Genomic DNA, 21,036 nt, shown 5'->3' on the forward strand with positions numbered 1-21,036 from the left:
TTTTGTTGCTGTCATCAATTTTATAATGACAATGGGGTATATGCACATGGACTTCTAATTACAGTCAGCCAGCCCCAGGGCTTCTGGTTAATTGTCATCCCATACAAAATCACCGTGTTTAAGATCTGACAGCGATCTTCACTTGCCTGGCTGAAGATATGATATAAAGTGGGTATTAGACCAAACAAGATGCACTGCATTCATTTTTTTCCATGCCATGAAATTAGTTTTACCCCAGTATTTTCAATGGAATTTCTGCGCTAGCCTGCAGCTAATGACGCCGCCTGTGTTAATCTCTTTTTACACTTTAACAAGCAAATGGATGCTTAAATCTATTTAACTGATTATATTTCAATTACATTACAACATTGATGCTGTCAAAAACCTTATGAAATTGAAAATAGTCAGATAAAGCTTTCACCGGAAGTTCATCATTGGCTGAAAAACACCAGCTGTGCAAATAGCCCATTGTGAGTTTTATAATACTAGGTGTAGGAACTCAGAACAAAACATCTGTAAACATCAAGTGTTTTATCTCCTTGTGTTACCGGGTGGCTTCCAGGCTGGTTTTCCTGCATGCCAACCACCAGATCCTTTTTTATATCTTCTCTGGTACTTACTGGTGTCTTTGTCAAGGCTTACATCCATCCCGGTCCCAACATTCTTTGTCAATGTTTGATTTGGTGTTTTTGTAGATGCTGAACTTGGATGTTTTCCACTTCCTCTGCTGTAGGCAGCGAGAAGGTCCAAAGTCAGTGGAATAATGCTCACGATCCCACCATAGAAATTTCTTGCTTCATCACAGCTTAGCCGGTTGATCACATTGTGTGGATAGCTGTGAAGAAAGGGGAGATATAAATAGTAAGCAATGATGATTGGTATTCTTAGGAGCCTTGAGCATTATATTACTGTGTGATTTCAATCAATGAGAGAAAGACTCTAGCATCCTAATAGTGGGTTGAATTTTGAAGGCTAATCATTCAAACAGGAATTGTTTATATTTATGTAAGAAGTGTAATTTTACTGTTACTTAACTGTGCCCTTTGCTGACTGATGTTACTGCTGGGGTTCAGGAGCTCTTTGCAGGTCTCCAATCCCTCACATGAAGTGTTTCTGCTGGACACTGAAGACTCCAGTTGTTTTAAAACACCTCCAAGATCAGAAATAATTTCTAGAAAGAGTAAGAAGATGCTCCTGTCTGTGGAATTGCTGCAATGGTGATTCATGTACTTTTGGACCTGCAGAGGAACATAATGTTTTTAATTTGGTCAAATTTTACATTATTGACACATGCAATTACATACATATTATTTAACACTTCTGAATCAATAACATACACAACTGATTAGAATTACACATGTTTGCTGTAAGATTTGTTTTAAAAAAAAACTCAAGAAAAGCAGCAGATTTGTATTTTTAATAAACAATTCTTTAACATTTCAAAGATGAAACTAATGAATAAAATATCAGTGTCTTCAAAATTATGGAGAAGGGTAGCATAGTTTCTGCAAACAACATTAAATAGTAGTTTGTTTCTTGAAAATATTAACAGTATAATTTCTACTAGGATAACATGACAAAAGAAATTATCCAGCAAATATTATCATACCATATATCCTTACAAGTAACAATAGTTTGCCCTATTAACCCAATAACCCTAGCTGGGCTGCCGTATGAAGTGTATGACATTATAAACGGTTAATAAATCATAATGACCTGTTTTACGGTGGAGACAGGCTCTGTTCTGTCCCTTGCATGTTCCCTTGAGCGCTCCAGAGCATTTATAAAGATAAACTGTTGTTGTTTAAAACGTTTATATTTCTGCTCGATGGAAAGTAGCTGCTGTCTGACGTCAGCCATCTCGGTTAAAGTGCTCAACCTGTTGAAGATGAATAACGTTACAGTAATATAAAAATGCAGAATACAAGAAGCACTGTTCATAAATAAGAGGAACGTTAGGGTGAGGATCTTCTACTACGGCTAAGACTTGGAAAAAAACTTGTAAAACTAAAGAGCGGACTTTTTCACGGAATGTAACGTTAGCCTAATTGTGTCTTCAATATGTAAAATACTCACGTGTACGTTATTCGAACTTACCTGTATTAATACTGAGGTATATGAAATACCTGTACAGTTGGTGTCTTCTTTTTCTGTAATGTGTTGCGTAGCAACTAGAGTTCAAGCTCTCGCTCCCTCTAGTGGTGCTGATTGATTGTGATCAGCTACACGTGTTACCAAGGGCAACAACAGCAACAACTGCAGTGCGAATGCAAAACAAATTAGCAACAGCTTACGTTAGCCTACATTTCAAGGTAACTTTATTTATATATTTGTTCTTCATTTTCCTCAGAGCAGTAACGTTATGCCGCATCATGCTATTTTTAATAAAATAAATACACAAAGTTTGCGTAAATTCCCCTTTTGTGAGGGAGCAAAGCTACTAAGTAAACTATTAGCCTAACTTACATAAAGAGTAAACTCTGGTAACGTTACCTAACGTCAATGAAAAAGTACTGAGCACATTTTAAGTAACGTTACTTGTTAAATAGATACTAATATTATTTATATATTTTATACTAGTACATACCAGTATTTACGGATTAGATATTAGTTACATCACGTATTATTTTTCAGTAATAACTCGTAACTAACGTTATTTTATTGTCACCAGTGACAATATAACTTGTTAATGTTTGTGGGGACACATCTTTAACATATTATTATCTGTTCAATTTTGATTTATTTCAAATGTGACTAGTAAACAATTTTATAATATTACCATTATATCTATTCAAATATCTATTTAATATATACTTATATTTAATGATTGAGTATTAGTATCCAATAAATAATTACTAATATTTAATGAATAAGAACTAGTATCTTTTTTTAAATTAGTACTAAGTTAGTAGTATGAACATATTATATTTGTGTGTGTGTGTGTTTTAATTAGAACAGACAGCAACCCGTTTCAACAAATTAATCTAAAAAACTAGTAAATACTTAACTGGCGTAAATTTTTGTTCTATTTAAAAATATACGTCCCCAAAAAGTCCAGGGACATCTAAACTCATAAAACATTTAAACTCATAAAATGCTAATTTGTTTGTGAACCAAGACCCATTTTGTCCTTTTCCCCCAGCTTTTCAAAGCTTTGCTGACCTTTCTGTGTCTCGTATTGCATGCATTGCAGTGATGGATTCAACAGAAAGGCCCCTAAGAATTCCCCCGGAAATGGCCATTTATGCAGAGAAACACGACATATTTCACCTGATCCAGGTATAGATATTTCTCTAATTAGTGTTTAATAAGTTAACGATCATCTACAAGACAACTGTGTCTAAATAAACTACTAATTTGCAGACCCTTGTGAGAAATCTGATGGTGGACAAACCAGATGACCCCATTCAATACCTGATTAACTTCCTGGAAATGGACAACGTTGATGGTAAGATTTGTCTAATTGTGCCCGTGAATCCTTATAAATTAGTATTCTTTAAAACAAAGGATTTCAAACTGGGGTCTGGGAACGACCAGGGGGCCACATGAGATGTCAGTAAAAATGTTAGAGGTCATTAAAAAAGCTTAAAAAATCAAAATAAATAAGAATAATTAATAAATTATTGAATTACTAGAAAATATTAATGGTTATAACACAATTAATATCTGATGATTGAAGTAAAACAGTGATTAAAGAAAATGTAAAAAAAAAAAAAATTGAATACAAATTTTATTCAAATAATTAGATACGTGTAAAAATAAATGAATTAATACAGCACCATAATAAAAAATGCAGTAATAAATCTAAATATTTTGCTAGTGGAATGCTACAAAAGAAAAGTAAAAATGTATAAATTCTTTACAAATAAGAAATAATAATTGTAAATAAATTAATATATAATGATTAAAATAATAAAAGGATTAAATATAAAATGTAAAATATTAAAATAATTTTAAATATTAAAATAATTAAATATTCCAATAAATTAATTAATACAGTATGAGTAAGAGATTCAATAATGTAATGTAAAAGAAACAAAATATTTTCCAAATAGTGTTTAAGACTCTTTTTACGCTTTATATATGTATTTTGCATTTTAGGATGTAAAATGTAAAATAGGTCCCTCACCTACTTTAGGTCCCTCACATGAGGATGATTAGATTTGGTTTGTAAATCCCTGCTTTAAATAGCCTATTATGACCAACACATTCTTATAGTAATACTGTCCTAACCACAAGATGGCGTAGTTGCACTTGATATCAAATAGGACGAGTTTACAAAATGAAGTTGAAGGAGCATCAAGTTTTCGGGTAAAAAGACATTATTAATTATATAACTTACTGCCAGCTTTTTGTTATCGACAAGAAATACTTTACTAGTCGTCATCTTACATCAATAGTTTATTGGAGATAATATCTTTATTGGAGAGGTTCATTGATTAAAATATGTGTATATCTGTTTCAGTTCCTAGAATCATATTACTGGGTCCTCCAGCATCCGGGAAAAGAACCGTAGTAAGTGGATACATTTTAAATAAAACATATTTTTTTAGTAGCTAATGTTTATTCTTAGGCTTGTGATTCATGTATGTCTTTTAACATGACATCTAGCATTGTAGTTGCACACACACACACACACACACACACACACACATACAAGCAATCTGCATTTATTTGTTTCTTAGTCTGTAATTTTGAAAAATATTGTTCAGTCTTGGAATTTAAGGATTAATTTACTTATATTAATCAGATATTCATCAATTACAACATCAGACCTTACACATTACAATACAGCTAGCTGTTTTGCATTACCCTTATAAAAAACAACTGCAGTACAGCAGCAGTATAAAGAAGTATAGCTGCAGTAAAATTAATTACAATTGCAAAATTGCAATACAATGAAGTATAAGCACAGTTCAAATACAGTACAATAAAGTTCAACAGCAGTATAAGCTGCTGTAAACTGGAGTAAAAACAAGTAAACTATGTTGTTACCGCATTTGTCCTGCAAAACTGAAGGATAATGAGGTATAAACAGTTCAACTAAAATGCAATAAAGTTCAGCAGCAGTAAAATCTGCAGTACAACTGAAGTAACATTAAATAAACTGAGAGAGGCAATATAGTGATATGTTATATCATTTATTGCACTTTAGTTTTATTGTGTATTGTAGATGTATTTCTGTAGTTACTAATACTTCTGAAAAGTGCAACACAATATATTGTAATACTTCGGCAATACAACTGAACTACTGAAACCTCATTTGGAAACCGCGCCACTGTGCAGGAAAAGTAGTAATTGTACTGCAGTTGTATTGTAGAAATACTTCAGTTGTATTGCAGTAACAGTACTGCATTATAGTAGTAGTATAGTAGTGAAGTTTTTTTCCCTCTCCGCTGTCGCCACTGGCTTGCATGGTTCGGGATCTGTAGAGCTGCGCATCGTTGGATTTGCTCTTCAGTGTTTGGACTCTCAGTAGTGATTTTTAAACCACACTGAACTGAGCTAAACTGAACTGAACTTAAACACTACAAACTGAACTACACTGTTCCAATTTACTATGACCTTTTATGTGAAGCTGCTTTGACACAATCTACGTTGTAAAAGCGCAAAACAAATAAAGGTGAATTGAATTGAATTGAATTGAATTGAATTGAATAGTAGTATCACTTCAGTACTATTGCAGTAGTTGTACTAAAGTTGTGCTGTAGTAGTAATACAGTTGAATTGCAGTAGTTGTACAGCATTTGTACTGTAGTAGTACTTCAGTTGTATTGCAGTAGATGTACTGCAGTTGGTTGTATTGTAGTACTTCAGTTGTGTTGCAGTAATACTGCAATATATTTAAATAACACAGTTTAAAAAAAAAAACTGCAGTGTTCTTTAAAAAAAACTGCAGTAATTTTTTGTAAGGGTAATTCTGTAGCACATGAATGTTTTCATTTTCTACTGAGGTAAAGTTGGTTTTATATTCGCACATTCGCACTTTCACCTTAATAATATAATTTCACAAAAAAAATACTTAGCAAATTCTAAATAGTGAAATCATATTAGCAGCCTATGACTATCAAAGTACAACACTGTTCACAGTCAAATACACAGTGCTAATGTTGTTTTCAAGACTTTTATGTAATTTCAGAACGAATATTCAAAGTACCACAGTAAACAATATAGGGAGCGTGTCACAAGTTGTCACTGAACGAGTGTGTGAATATAAAACCAACTTTACCTCATTTTTACCTCATTTCTGTAAGGTTTATTTCATTTTTTATTCTGTTTCTCATTGTCTTCTTTTGTTTTACCGCAGGCTAAAAAGTTATGCAAGCACACTCAGGCTGTTCATATAACTTTTAGCGATATTTTAAAAGATGACAATGACCTGACAAGAGCTGCACAGAGTTATCACGACAAAAAACAGGTGAGGTCTTACATTGTTTTAAAACACTTATACTTCTATAAGAATCACAATCGATCTTTAAGTATACTGCATTGCAAATGTGTGTGTACAACATGTTACAATTGATTTGCAAAGTATCTTCAAGGAAAGCAGTCTGGAGTGCCTTGATCATGATATTCATTTTAGACGTATAAGTAGAAAAGGTAATGTTGTCAGCATTTGCTCCACTCTCTGGATGCCAGTAATTGCAGTCTCTGTGGTATTGTAAAGACATAGAACTGATTTTGTCTGAAGTCTGATCATGCAAATGCAATGCAGGCTAGTTAGTCGATAAATCAGGAGAGTTGAATAGTATTAGAAGAAAAAAGAGAGATGTGCTTAGGAAAAGAGTCTCCCAATGGTTTAATTATTCTAATTATCCTCTCACTTAAACTCGCCATGGCCTTGAGTTTAAAATAGAACGATCCAAAAGATTCCAATTATTATCATTTTTCACAAAATTCACAAAGGAGAGGGAGATGAAAGCAGCAGAGGATGTCATAAATAATTAGAGATTCAACAGCGTATTTGAATGTATTTGTTTATTGATAATTGGATTGTTTCCAGTGGACAGTATAGTTTGCTGGAGAACATACACCTTAGTTGATGTTAATGTTAGCGACACAAATCGTTTTTAGACTATCTTTTATCAGTTTATAAAGTTTTATTTAGTTAGGTTAATTGCCAATTGCATTATTGTTCAGTAATTTCGACTAAAACACTTACTTTCTGTGATTTAGGCCTATTGTTTTTGTTAATGTTGGTCTATGGGCTAGTGATAAAAAAAAAAATCACATAATAATAAATTGCCTCGGACATCCCTTTCAAAAATAACTGCAGTAAACTTAAGTAAAACTCCAGGGTTTGTTCTTCAACATCTTCCAAGAATATTTTGTACTTTTTTCAGGGATGTTTTTTGCATTCAAGTTATTTTCTAATTAGAATTTGAAGAGTTTATTTGCAAAAATGAATAATAAAAAATAACTGCAGTGAACTAAACAGTACATCAGCAGTAAACTATATACAAGGATAACTGAGGCAAAATTTAATGCAACTGCAAAATTGCCATATATTGAGGGTATAAGCACAGTTCAGCGCAACTACAATGCAATAAAGTTCAGCAGCAGTAAAATCTGCAGTACAACTGAAGTAACATTAAATAAACTGAGAGGGGCAATATAGTGATATGTTATATAATTCATTGCACTTAGGTACATAAGTATTAAAAGAGCGCTTTAGTTTTATTATGTATTGCAGTACTGCAGATGATTTTAGATGTATTTCTGTAGTTACTGATACTTCTGAAAAGTGCAATACAATATATTGTGGTAGTACTTCAGCAATACAACTGAAGTACTGAAACCTAATTTGAAAAAGTAGTAATTGTACTGCAGTTGTATTGTAGAAGTACTTCAGTTGTATTGCAATAGTGGTATGGTAGTTGTACTATAGTAGTACTTCACTTGTATTGCAGTAGCAGTACTGCATTATAGTAGTTGTAGTACTTCAGTACTAATGCAGTAGTTGTACTGCATTTGTACTGTAGTAGTACTTCAGTTGCAACACAACTGAAATACTGCTACAGTTGTACTACTGCAGTTGGGTGTATTTTAGTACTTTAGCTATTTTGCAGTAAAACATTTTTTTCATGTCCAAAAACATTACTAAACTGCAGAATTCTTTAAAAAAAAAACTGCAGTATTCTTTAAAAAATTGCAGTGATTTTTTTGTAAGGGATATTATACTCCCAAAAAACTTAATATGTTTAATATATCCTCAAAATGTCTAAGGTGCAATGCAGCTGAAGGAGACTTGCTGCATATGCCTTGAAGTTGTCCTGTGTTGTGGGATATTGTCGGGAATTTATAATTTACAATTTAGAATTTATAATTGACATATATTTATTATTATTATTATTATTATTATTATTATTATTATTATTATTATTATTATTATTATTATTATTAATCTCTCTGATATTGAGTTTTTTTTTCTTTCTTTGGGAAAAAAACGTCTGTTAATGTTTGAACAATATGATTTGTTACATATATTTTGGAAATAAATCACAATATTTTATATATGTGTATGTGAATTTATATATATATACACTTAAAGTCAGAATTATTAGCCCCCCTTTTTATTTTTTTCCCCAATTTCTGTTTAACGGAGAGATTTTTTTCAACACATTTCTAAACATATTAGTTTTAATAACTCATTTCTAATAACTGATTTATTTTCTCTTTGCCATGATGACAGTAAATAATATTTGACTAGATATTTTTCAAGATCCTTCTATACAGCTTAAAGTGACATTTAAAGGCTTAACTAGGTTAATTAGGTTAACTAGGCAGGTTAGGGTAATTAGGCAAGTTATTGTATAACGATGGTTTGCTCTGTAGACTATCAAAAATAAAACAGCTTAAAAGGGGTTAATAATTCTGACCTGAAAATGGTTTTAAACAATTAAGACTTCCTCCAGAAGAAAAAATATTATCAGACACACTGTGAAAGTTTCCTTGCTCTGTTAAACATTATTTGGAAAATATTTAAAAAAGGAAAAAAAATTCAAAGGGGGTTAATAATTCTGACTTCATATATATATATATATATATATATATATATATATATATATATATATATATATATATATATATATATATATATATGATTCAAATATTGTTTTTATTTGAGATATTGGTGAAAAGCCATTTAAAATGTTTTTATTATAACATTAGGTTAATATTAGTTCATATTTAATTATTACTTATTATACTATGTTTCAATATATTATACCGTATACAGGATTTGATTTTACATAAATTATTATTAATTCTGTTGTGTATTATTTTAAAAAGTTTTAGTGATTGACTTTAATTAAAATATTCACTTTCCGTAATTTATTGTTTTCTGATAGAATGTCCCCAAAGACCTCTGGATCCAACTGATTCAACAACGTCTATCAAAACCTGACTGTGTTCGGCGGGTAAGGCCTTTTTTTAAATGAATATTTTATTTCTTTTGTAATTAACTAACAAACCAAAACACTGAGGATTTTTTCTCATCCTGTCTAAAACATGAAAAAAAATGAAGCAATCTGTTCAACAATCAACATATTTTCATCCTGACCTTCCACATGACCTCCTCGTTTTGAACTGCTCATATTTCTAAGAGTAGGATGCCCACAAAATTTGCCATTATTTTATTCTTTATTTACACTCAACCTTCTATGATAAATAATTAGACGTGTGTTTCTCCGCCTCCCTTGAGGACTGCTGAGCTGGGTCTCAGAGAAAGCAAGACTGCTGGTGAGAAAAGCTTTCATCGCCAGCGGGCCCCTCACCGGCTGCCAGTTACATGTGATCTCAGTACTAATGCCACTTAAGAGCCTCACCGCTGAGGTGTCCGTTCTCAGATCTCGCACCTTTTGATTCCTCCTCTCATCTCTCCATCAAATCACACAATCAATCACGCTCTCCCTGATCGCGTCTTCCTCTGAAGTGTCAGTTTCTTCATTTGGGCTGCAACAGAGGAATATGTAAATTGTTAAACACCAAACGGCATCTTCTCTTTTTTCCTCGCTAAACTCCGCAAATGGAGCTTTACTCAGCCGAGAAAACTTTTTTTTTTCTTTTCCGCTCGCCATCCTTTAACTTTCACCTTTTAATCTCAGTAGTTTGTGATTAGCGACTGCTTTGAATCTGGTAATGGATGTTTATCCCTTCAGGCAAACTGTCTGATAGTATTTATCGGGTTATTTAATTATTTCCCATCCCGACTGATCTGCATAAGAGCAGAGGATTGAGGTAGAGTTTTTCCTCTGTAGATTTAGACACCTGACAAAGCATCTCTGGCTCACCATGAGGAGCCTTCATCTCATGGTCTCCAGCTTTGCGTGTGCTTTAATGGGCCAGAGAAGGAAATGATTGACACGTCACATCAGCACCGGAGCCTAGACAGCTAAGCTTAATTGCTTTGCCACCGATGCCTGCGCTTGTCTACCTGTTTTTCCAAATTAAGCAACAATGAATGTTAATCATGCCTAATCTAGGTCATCTAGTTCATCTCCGCCTGTCACCGCTTCTCAAGCTGTCTTAATTCCCGCTCTCGTTCTCTCATGAGGCCACTGTTTGTAAAACTTTAGACTTGTAGTCTTGTGGAAAATGAAGAGAGGGAGCATAGGTAATGAATATGATTTAAAGTAAAATGTCAATTTAATGAGCGCCTCTCAGTCCTCTGAAAAAAAAAGATGGACCCTTAAGTAAAAGGGAAGAAAAAAAGAAGGAAGGATGGAAAGAAGGAAAGAAAGAAAGATCATGGGGCGCGTGTCACAGTCATCCCGATCCCTAATGAGGCTTCCAAATAAAGTTATGCTGTTTGAATTTGCATAGTGTCTGTAATTCTATTTTGAGGGAGAAAGGAGACATCTAAAAGAGAGTTGGCAATTGAAATGATATATTCAAACTTTTTGAATGCACACAATGCAGGTAATACTTTAGTTGTATTACCTGCGTTTTAACATAATAGGATTCCAGTAATAAAAAATTTGTACACTTCCTTCAAAAGTTTGGGATTTTAAAACCTTTTGAATATCCTCATGAAAGTCATGACATTTTTTCCTCAGTTTATTTGTAACAGAAATCTTTTGCCACATGATTAACTCATTTTTCGCCTTTTATATTAACAATATATTTAAATGTAGATAGATAGATAGATAGATAGATAGATAGATAGATAGATAGATAGATAGATAGATAGATAGATAGATAGATAGATAGATAGATAGATAGATAGATAGATAGATAGATAGATAGATAGATAGATTCAGTATCAAATTAAAGAAATGTAATATATAATAAAACTTCTGAGGTTGATTTAATTCCATTGCTTTGCATATTATCCTTTTATTATTTTTTTGTATCCGTTTTTAAAAATAGGAGATTCTCGGTTCTCTGTTTCTCTCAATGTACTGTATTCAATCACCGGGTATGCATTTGATTATATTTGTTTTATTCTATGACAGTATGATGACATTTTTTCCACGTCATATAAAAATATTGTCATTTATATTTTTTATTCATTCATTTTCCTTCGACTTAGTCTCTTTATTTATCATGGGTCGCCACAGCGGAATGAACCGCCAACTTATCCAGCATATGTTTTACACAGTGAATGCCCTTCCAGCTGCAACCCAATACTTGGAAACATCCATACACTCTTGCATTCACACACATACTCTACGGCAAAGTCCATTTAAGGCAAGTCATTTCACTCGGCGGCCATCTTTGAAACGTTTTTTTGAAGATAGGAGACCACATCCTCGGTTTTCTGTTTCTCTAATTGTACTGGATTCAATCACTAGGTATCACAACAGTCTGATGGCATTTCTTCCAAATGTCATATAAAAATATTGTCATTTATATCTTTTATTTTTTGTGATTTAAAATCAGGGTTATTCCTCGGATAAAGTTCACACAGTGACATTGTATTGTATATATAAACTAGAGCAAAATTTAATTAATTTAACTAGCTAATTGAAATCTAATTGTAAAAGTCAAGTAGAGTATTTTGCAGCCGCTCATGCTGCCATATTGTGTGTCTGTGTATTGTGTGGGGGAGTTGTATGTTGGGGTGTGTGAGTGACATGTCGGGGCGACTCTTCTGCTCCCCTGCTTTGCCTGCTGTTGGGCTGGCTGGTGACATCTGCTCCACGCATGTCCCTCCTGTGATAACTGGCCTCACTGCAGATGTTCCAGTCCTGGGGTCTCTGTCTGAGCCCACTGCTGCTGCACCATGGCCCCTTTTGATGTGTGGATGAAACGGAATGGAGCAAGTCGCAGTGGGGCTCTGTGTTGAAATGTATGTATGCAGAGAAAGAGTGTGTGTGTGTGCTGTAGTTTGACTGAAAGAAGTTTAGACTCTACCTATGTCTCTTTTTATATACCTTTGCTTGTAGATGCCTACATAAGGAAAAACTGACAATGGATTGTATTACAAAATCCTAAGGTCGTAATGTTTTGGATGTGCTTCATTATTTTTTACAGTCTGCATATTACACGTATATTGTTTACTGCATACAGTATACTGTCTTAAAAGAGCATGTTTACTAATCACAAAACTTTAAGTAAAGCTGCTTTAAGAAAATATATATATAGGCAGCACGGTGGCGCAGTGGGTAGTACAATCGCCTCACAGCAAGAAGGTTGTTGGTTTGAGCCCCGGCTGGATCAGTTGGCATTTCTGTGTGGAGTTTGCATGTTCTACCTGTGTTCGCGTGGGTTTCCTCCAGGTGGTCCGGTTTCCCCTATATATATATATATATATATATATATATATATATATATATATATATATATATATATATATATATATATATACACCGACTGGCCACTTTATACTGGGTTGGACCCACTTTTGCCTTCAGAACTGCCTTAATCCTTCATACCATAGGTTCAACAAGATACTGGAAATATTCCTCAGAGATTTTGGTCCATATTGACATGATAGCATCACACAGTTGCTGCAGATTTATTGGCTGCACACCCATGATGCGAATCTCCTGTTCTACTACATCTCAAAGGTGCTCTAATGGATTAAGATTTGGAGGCCATTTGAGTACAGTGAACACTGACATGGCATGTTATCCTGCTGGAATGGCACCCGGTGTGGTCTTCTGCTGCTGTAGCCCATCTGCCTCAAGGTTGGACGTGTTGTGCGTTCAGAGATGCTCTTCTGCATACCTCGGTTGTAATGAGTGGCTATTTCAGTTTATTTCTATTACTGTTGCTTTTCTATCAGCTCCAACCAGTCTGGTCATTCTCCTCTGACCTCTGGCATCAACAAGCCATTTGCGCCCACAGAACTGCTGCTCACTGGATATTTTCTCTTTTTCGGACCATTCTCTGTAAACCCTATAGATGGTTGTGCGTGAAAATCCCAATAGATCAGCAGTTTCTGAAATACTTAGACCAGCCTGTCTGGCACCAACAACCATGCTACGTTCAAAGTCACTTAAATCACTTTTTTTCTCCTTTCTGATGCTCGGTTTGAACTGCAGCAGATCATCTTGACCAGGCCTAAATGCATAACAGAGTAGAGCCAAGTAATATGTCTAAATTCATAGTAATCGAAAAAACAGTAGGCAAGAGGAGGATGAGCTACTAGTTATATGCATTCAATGGACATTTTACTGTTCCATAAGGCCACAAAAGAGAATTTATGAATGGTAGTGAAGCGACGCAACTGATGTGGGTAGGTCATTTAATAAGGACAAATAGCGGATGTAGCCATACTAAATAGAACACACTTTCTAATGGCCGAGAAGTATATTCTAAATCAAATACCTGATTATAAGAGATTTTGGACGCAACTCAAGTCTCCTACAAATCTGTACCAGTAGGTCTTGATAAGTGTACATTTCAAAGTGCAATAAACAAAGTCTGCTTTTCTGCTTTGCACTTTAGACAATATGGAGCATTATTTTCAAATAATTTGATGGTCTTTCTTCAGTTATTTCTTTATGCAGTAATGACCAGACAGGGACTACTTCAGTTGCACATTTAGAAATGTACATTTTATATACAATTATAACCAATCACAATCAAGCACCTTATAGTATCTGCCCTTTAACTGATTTCTGTGTGTTCTAAAAGAATATGTTTTCATCTATGTATAAATGCTGCACATTAATAAACCAGCCAGAAACCCCACTGCTCTGCCAGTTTGCTCTATTTTCCTATATATTTATGCCAGTAAGATTGTGTAGGCTATATAGGCCTTTCAAGCAATCTGTGAGTCAGGCCTTGCTCATGGGCTTCCCAGCCACAGAGGCAATCAAATGCTTAATGGGAAAGTAAGTGGGAGGAAACTTGCGCGCTGAGATCAGGTGAAGCAAAGGATAGGTTTGCCGTTAAAGATCAAAGCCTGAAAAAACAAAGGCTGATATCAAACAGACACTCGAAACTCGGCAGCAAAAACCCACAGCTCCTCTGATAATACTTAGATCTATAAATGTTTGTTGCATATATTTATTTATTTTAAGATTATTCGCTGCAGTAATAAGTTGGCCCCTAACAAGCACTTTTGGGAGATGGTTTCTTTGACTGTTCTTTATTTTACCGCACCATTGCACAGCAAGCCTTGGGATTTAGGAGACTATTAGAGAGGAGGATTTTTTTTATGGATTTGTAGCTAATGAATGATATGCATGTGGGTTCCTTTCTTCTTATGTTATTTTTATTGCTAAGTGAGAAGTGTGGAGAGGAGCTGGAGAATTAGGCACATTTTCAAGGTTTTTATGGATTTAACCCTCCATTTGCCTCCCTGCATGAGACCCCATATGGGCCAGTTTTCTCCTTATTCATACAACAATTTATACATTCATTATTTAGACTGGTACAGGGCAGCAATTTATATGAATTATTCATACAAAATTATTCATTCAAAGCCTATTACTGTTTTTTAAAGTATTCTTTCCAGACTGGATATTGCTTTGCTTATATGAAAACAATTTTAAGCAACATTTTAAGCGCAATAGCTGACCGTAGGGAAAGGCAAGTGCATTTATAGAAATGTAAACAGTTGAATCGAGTGTGCTTGTATGTGTGGGTGTGTTTATTTAATACGAAACGCAGGCTTTCAGCTGTGTTATTAGCAGAAGATGTCAGCATTGTCTGTCACCAGCAGAGTCGGACTCAGTGTCACCAGAGATTTGGATTATTGTTTAAAGCAGATTGTTTGTTCTTTCTCTAGTGTGCATAACATGCATTGTATTTCCAGGGCTGGGTTTTGGAAGCCATTCCCAAGACGCAAGAAGAGGCGCTATGTCTACAAGAAGCAGGCATCACCCCAGATCACGTTGGTTAGTGGCATGTTGTCCAAACACTTTGCTGTTCCCAACTGAAAAACAAGAGGTTTGAGTCAGGACTCGATAATGAGACCGGCCAAATATCCCTCTTGGACTCACTAGCAGTCCCCGGAGGACGTGTCAAACTCTAGCGCTTACTTTTAACTCTTTCCTCGCAGTGATGCTGGAAGCTCCTGATGTCGTCCTGATTGAAAGGAGCTCGGGCAAGAGGATAGACCCTGTCACAGGAGGTAATGTCTGTATGATCATTACACTTTTCTTAGTTCAGAGAGTGAGACTGCGAGACAGGCAGCCAACACGCACCCTTGTTAGAATGCATTTCATTATCTGTGGACCTTGACAGCACTCAACCTGTTTGCTGAATCTCAATCGGGCCCTGCGTGTCCTCAGGGTTTCGGAAAGCCCAGCTGTAATGAACAAAAGCCAGAGCTCCCTGCAGATTTGCGATGGTGTGGATTTGCCATTTCCACATAATTGCCACTTTCCCTTTTGTTTATTTATGATCTCTGTTTATGAGCCTCTTTCAGAACATCCACTGTCAGAACAAATGCTACGAAGAAGTTCTTTTACACACAGTATATCCAGCTCAGCACATAAACTCTGGTGTATTAAACTTACGTGGTGAGCTTACCCACATGATTCTTTTCATTGTTTCAGATGTTTATCATGTCACCTTCATGTGGCCTGAAAGTGAAGAGGTTGCACAGCGTTTAGAAACACCCAGGACTCTGATGGCAGTTGAACTTATGAGCCGAATGCTGCAGAAATACCACACAGAAGCTCACGCTCTGAAGCGCACCTACCACAACTGCCTGAAGATCATCAATGCTGACCAGCCTCATGTAGATGTATTTTCGCAAGGTAAACGCTGATACATGTGCCATCTGTATGAATTGTAGTGATACTTCTGTGATCTTTAAAAAACTAGAAACTTTGGGAATTGTTTAAGATGTTTTGAAAAATGTAAAACGTGGTAATCAAACTTGGTGGCACGATAGCTCAGTGGTTAGGGCTGTTGCCTCACAGCAAGAAGGTCACTGGTTCGAGTCCCAGCTGGGCCAGTTGGCATTTCTGTGTGGAGTTTGTATGTTCTCTTTGTGTTGGCGTGGGTTTCCTCCAAGTGCTCCGGTTTCCCCCACAGGCCAAAAACATGTGCTAAGTGAACTGAATCAATTAAATTGTTCGTAGTGTATGAGTGTGTGTATGAATGAGAGTGTATGGGTGTTTCCCAATACTGGGTTGTGCCTGGAAGGGCTTCCACTGTGTAAAACATATGTTGGATAAGTTGGCCATTCATTCCCCTGTGGCGACCCCTGATTAATAAAGGGACTAAGCCGAAAAGAAAATGAATGAATGATGAGTGTGTGTGAATGAGAGTGTATGGGTGTTTCCCATTACTGGGTTGCAGCTGGAAGGGCATCCACTGCGTAAAACATATGCTGGAATAGTTGGTGGTTCATTCCACTGTGGTGACCTCTGAAATAGAGACTTAGCCGAAGGAAAATTAATAAATAAATGGTAATCAAACTTGGTTATCACTGACTTCCGTCTGTGTTGAGGCATGTCGGTTTGGAATTTTTAAAAAGTGATTACACATCTGCTTTGAGATCTAAAATGTATGGGCAGTAACTAATTAGATGTAATCTGGATTACATAATCCGAAATTAAAGGCACATTATGTAATTTTCACATATACACAACAAACAATGGTGTAGTTTGATTATGCTGTGACTGAGTGTGAAATCATGGGAGTTGTCATCTTCATTGCACCCTACGGGACTCATCAGAAATCATGTTCATGGATGAGATAAAGTATTCAAAACGTATTATCATGGTAGTATAAAACTGAAAGCCGTTAGAAATAAATGAGACCGCTAAAGCATTTGCTGATGAACAATGAGCATGACGCAACACAAAAGCAACAGAGCTTTAATTACACCACTGTTGACCCCTTGCGATTCTTCTGGTTGTGATCACATGGGGAACAAGCAGCACTGATTTATCATACTAAATACATTTTAGAGTTCTGTTATAATGCTGCTCTGTGCAGTCTAATAAATTGCAATGCATATTAAAGTGTTTTTGGTGTTTCCCTGCTTTTTGTAAAAACCAAACCATAAATCCAGGGTGTTTGATGTGCACGTGATGATTTTGCCAAGTACAGTGTGATGCTGGATTAACATCTATGTTGATCCTGGAACATCATTTTTGTTCGAAAATGTAATCCATACCTATTTCTTACTCCTAAACCCAACTATAACTGTAAATTATTCCCCAAATCAGAGGGGAATGATAGTTGAATAACAATAATCTAAAAGTGTGTAATCCCAAAGTACCTTTAAGGCAAATCATTTCACTCGGTGGCCATCTTTGAAATGCCTCTCAGGCAGTATGTTCGGGCATTCTGTTTGAATGGGGAAACATCAAATTCTCCAAAACTGCTTGCCAAGCTTACGATTGAATTTCATATTATCAATCACCAATAAAATTAAACATCAACTGTCCCTTTAGTTTTGTTTCTATACGTCCAAATCACACAAAATCTGCAGAAACTTGTCCAAGCCCTTTCCCCAGAGTATTGTCAATCTATAGTGTTCGATGATTGGCTCCTGTACTAGAAGGCGGGCTTTTTTCACCATATAGCGATCGATGATTGGCTCCTGTACTAGTAGTTGGTGCTTTATTCACCAAATTGACAGTTACACTTTTCCCAATTCAAAAAGACACTAGTGACATGTCTTGTGTATTCTATAGTTTTTGATGAACCTAGCCGTAAGCCAAAACTTAACATAAATGCTAAACGTATCTCTTAATTGTGATTGGTTAATTGGAATGTTGTTCCAGGATCAACATTGATGTTAATCCAGGTACATGTCCTACTTGGTGAAATCAGGTTGGTGTTTTGATGTCATTAGTTTGGTGATGCAGGACACAGTCCATCTCACTAGTTAAAATTGCCTTTTCTCTGAATTTGAACATTCTTCTAAATAATTGGAATACTATAAGTACATAAGTCAGCAAAATATATCACTGTTTTTTGATATTTTCTAATGTAAAAAATCAGACATATTATACCTATAATTCGAATATATTAGTTTTTTAAATTAATAGACCGAAACTGCATTTCGTTGCCTTGTACTTGTACATGTGTAATGACAATAAAGTTGAATCTAATCTAACCTAAATTGTATGGATTACATGACTGCATATTCATTCATCTACGGTAAATTATTGGCTCTGTCTATTTTTAATATTTTCCTTTCTAAAAATCCTACTTCATCTAATATTATTTAGATTTGAATATAATGACAAAATGGAATGGTCATGTAAATAAGTTCATGCTTCTGAATTTGGGAAGAAAAGAAGCACACAAGCTATTTGATCATGTATGAAACGAATAATTATACAAGAAATTAATTATTATACATAGCTGTAGAACACTACTGTATCTACACCACACTATCATCAAAGGTCAACAATGAATAGACCCTTTTCACATTTCCGGGTTTCTCAGTAGCGGAAGGCATCATTACTTGTTATCTTAGAATGCAGTTAATGGGTACAACAAATTTTTTTTTAAAAAATCCTATTTGGTGAAATAATTTAAGAAAAACTCCTCGATTGTGTTGTCAAGGCTTTCAGGAAAAATGGGAAAATAGTGTGAGGCTGATGACGGGAGTCAGAGGAGAGAATTACGTCAAGTTTACTCTCAACCCATGGACGCTGCATTAGAAACAGCTCGCATGAGCGGCAATTCATTTTTTGTAATTTGAAGCATGATGAAACTATACATTAAAAACTTTCAAGGATTGAAGATTATGATGACCGTTAAACACATCATAACGCATCTTGGGAAAAGGTATCATTGAGTAAATGTTGAGTTTTCACTTTTGATTGAACTATCCCTTTAAATCACAGACCCTATGAGGAAACAAATTGATCTTGGTATTATTTTCCATTGGTAGCTAATTTAGGCGATTCATTCCGCTGTGGCAACCTCAAATTAATAAAGGAACTAGGCTGAAAAGAAAATGAATGAATGAATGTGGCTAATTTAATCAAGTAACCTGAATTAAGAACATTAACTGTATCTCTTACAATGTGTGCAGGCTAGGTTTGGTAGATGGCTTAGTTGCATTTACAGCTTTTCAAGCATTTCTCCTAATTAAAGATACTGTGCTGATGCGGGATCTGCTGCCCCTGTTGGACGGAGGTCAGCAATGCGGCGCTGCATTCAGAGGCAGTGATTGACCCGCTTGTCAGGCTCTCTGCCAGTCGAGGAGGTTGCCTCAGGCAGCTCTGCAGGCACAGACTATCCCATGAGAACCTGGGCAGGGATGAGCGGTCCTCGCCAATTACATTAAAACCATCTGAATCCAACCTGTCTAAATATTATATCGCTCAACTTGACAAAATAATTTTGTCACTTCCCTTCCTTTAGTTGTGAGGTAGCGCTAGGCGGTGAATATTTAAACTGCTCTTTGCATACATCACTTTGACTGGAGCGTTAGGCAGGTTAGCAGCATTTTGTGAAATTCATACCACTTTTTTTATAAGAACAATGCATATTTATCATAAGAATGAGTATGCATGATAGCCAGTCAATCTATATTATCGGCAGCATTTGTAGAGGTGTCATGAACCAAACTATGTTTTCTTTAACAATATTTCGCTAGCTCAAATTCCATAAACTTGAACCGGTGGAATTCAAATCCAATTTTAAATAGTTTTTTCTTCATTTCTTAGAAATTAGGCTTATCCAGGGGATAATAAAGGCTCATTTAGTCTCATGGCACATTAGTTTTAAAGCCAAAATGCCCCGTGGAGCACCTATCAAGGAAGTGACCCTCCAGCCTAATGGCTTTGCGCTGAGGGCTTGATTTGTAAATTGCAGATTTAGGACAGCATGGCATTATTCCTTAATCTTGACTTAACTGCACCTGATTTTCTTGATACGTCTAAATGGAGGACATTAAATAAATATTTGAGATAAACTCTGCCATAAAACATTCATAAACCCATACCGAGGAGCAAACAGCAATAAGGCTGTCATCTTAAATCTTGATTAGTGCTAATTCAGCATGCGGTTTGATTGCAGCATCGCTAGTTTCCCCCTGACTTAGCCTTTTAGCGCATTAACATGTTTCGCATATTAAGCATTTATCATGTTGTTGTATAACAATTAGCAGCATAAAGGGCTGGATGAGAGGGACTCATTAGTTATGATTAGGCTGTTGTTAATCATCGCACATTAGAATGGCGGCTCAGCACAGGTTCCAGACAAACAGCATTGTTGTGAGTGAAACCCAACTGCAAGCAGATGGCTTCGACGGGGATGTCACACTACAAGCAAATGCCCCCGTGGACATGAAAGGAAGACTCTAATGATTAATTAATCAAGTGGCTTTATATTCAGTTTAGTGGCAATCTCTGTTTATGATCTGAGCGAATGGGCTGTCACCATGCCTCTATTATCTTACTCCATTAAACATTCAATAGAGTCTATCTGAGCCTGCATTGTGCTGTTTTGTGTTAAAATAGTGTGGTGCTAAACAAACACCATAGGGTTAAAGAGCATTATATTTCATCTTTGGTTTATTGTGCAAACATGTTTTATGATGCGTACGTTGTTTTTTAAAAGTTAAGGCTCATTTAACATGCATTTTCACAAAAACATATTAACAGTTCAGTACTGATAACAATAATAAGAAATGTTTATGACCAGCATGTTAAGAAT

At 35.4% G+C, this 21,036-nt stretch overlaps 2 protein-coding genes across 2 annotated transcripts in view; one reads left to right on the forward strand and one right to left on the reverse strand.

The window, feature by feature from the left end:
* Positions 1 to 460: 460 nt before the first annotated feature.
* Positions 461 to 2,150, reverse strand: spaca9 (sperm acrosome associated 9). Its single transcript, XM_056456929.1, has 4 exons — positions 2,098 to 2,150; positions 1,717 to 1,879; positions 1,036 to 1,238; positions 461 to 835 (listed from the first exon to the last, which is right to left on the reverse strand). Exons 2-4 carry the CDS (start codon positions 1,858 to 1,860, stop codon positions 532 to 534), a joined length of 651 nt encoding a protein of 216 aa, XP_056312904.1. The 5' UTR covers positions 1,861 to 1,879; positions 2,098 to 2,150; the 3' UTR covers positions 461 to 531.
* A 1,029-nt stretch (positions 2,151 to 3,179) lies between these two features.
* Positions 3,180 to 21,036, forward strand: part of ak8 (adenylate kinase 8) — a 36,720-nt gene continuing 18,863 nt past the window's right edge. Inside the window, exons 1-8 of the mRNA XM_056457901.1 lie at positions 3,180 to 3,279; positions 3,364 to 3,448; positions 4,466 to 4,515; positions 6,308 to 6,418; positions 9,351 to 9,419; positions 15,212 to 15,293; positions 15,458 to 15,529; positions 15,957 to 16,160. Coding sequence (XP_056313876.1) covers positions 3,196 to 3,279; positions 3,364 to 3,448; positions 4,466 to 4,515; positions 6,308 to 6,418; positions 9,351 to 9,419; positions 15,212 to 15,293; positions 15,458 to 15,529; positions 15,957 to 16,160 — 757 coding nt within the window. The 5' untranslated portion in view covers positions 3,180 to 3,195. The remainder of the gene's footprint in view (positions 3,280 to 3,363; positions 3,449 to 4,465; positions 4,516 to 6,307; positions 6,419 to 9,350; positions 9,420 to 15,211; positions 15,294 to 15,457; positions 15,530 to 15,956; positions 16,161 to 21,036) is intronic.

The sequence above is a fragment of the Danio aesculapii genome, chromosome 5, assembly GCF_903798145.1.
Source record: "Danio aesculapii chromosome 5, fDanAes4.1, whole genome shotgun sequence".
In the NCBI taxonomy this organism is placed as follows: domain Eukaryota; kingdom Metazoa; phylum Chordata; class Actinopteri; order Cypriniformes; family Danionidae; genus Danio; species Danio aesculapii.

Coding starts and splice junctions, on each gene's coding strand:
- spaca9 (XM_056456929.1), bottom strand. CDS start 1,860: ATGGCTGACGTCAGACAGCAGCTACTTTCCATCGAGCAGAAATATAAA. Junction 1,239..1,716: donor CTGTCTCCACCGTAAAACAG/GTCATTATGATT, acceptor GTTCCTCTGCAG/GTCCAAAAGTACATGAATCA. Junction 836..1,035: donor ATCAGTCAGCAAAGGGCACA/GTTAAGTAACAG, acceptor CTTTCTTCACAG/CTATCCACACAATGTGATCA.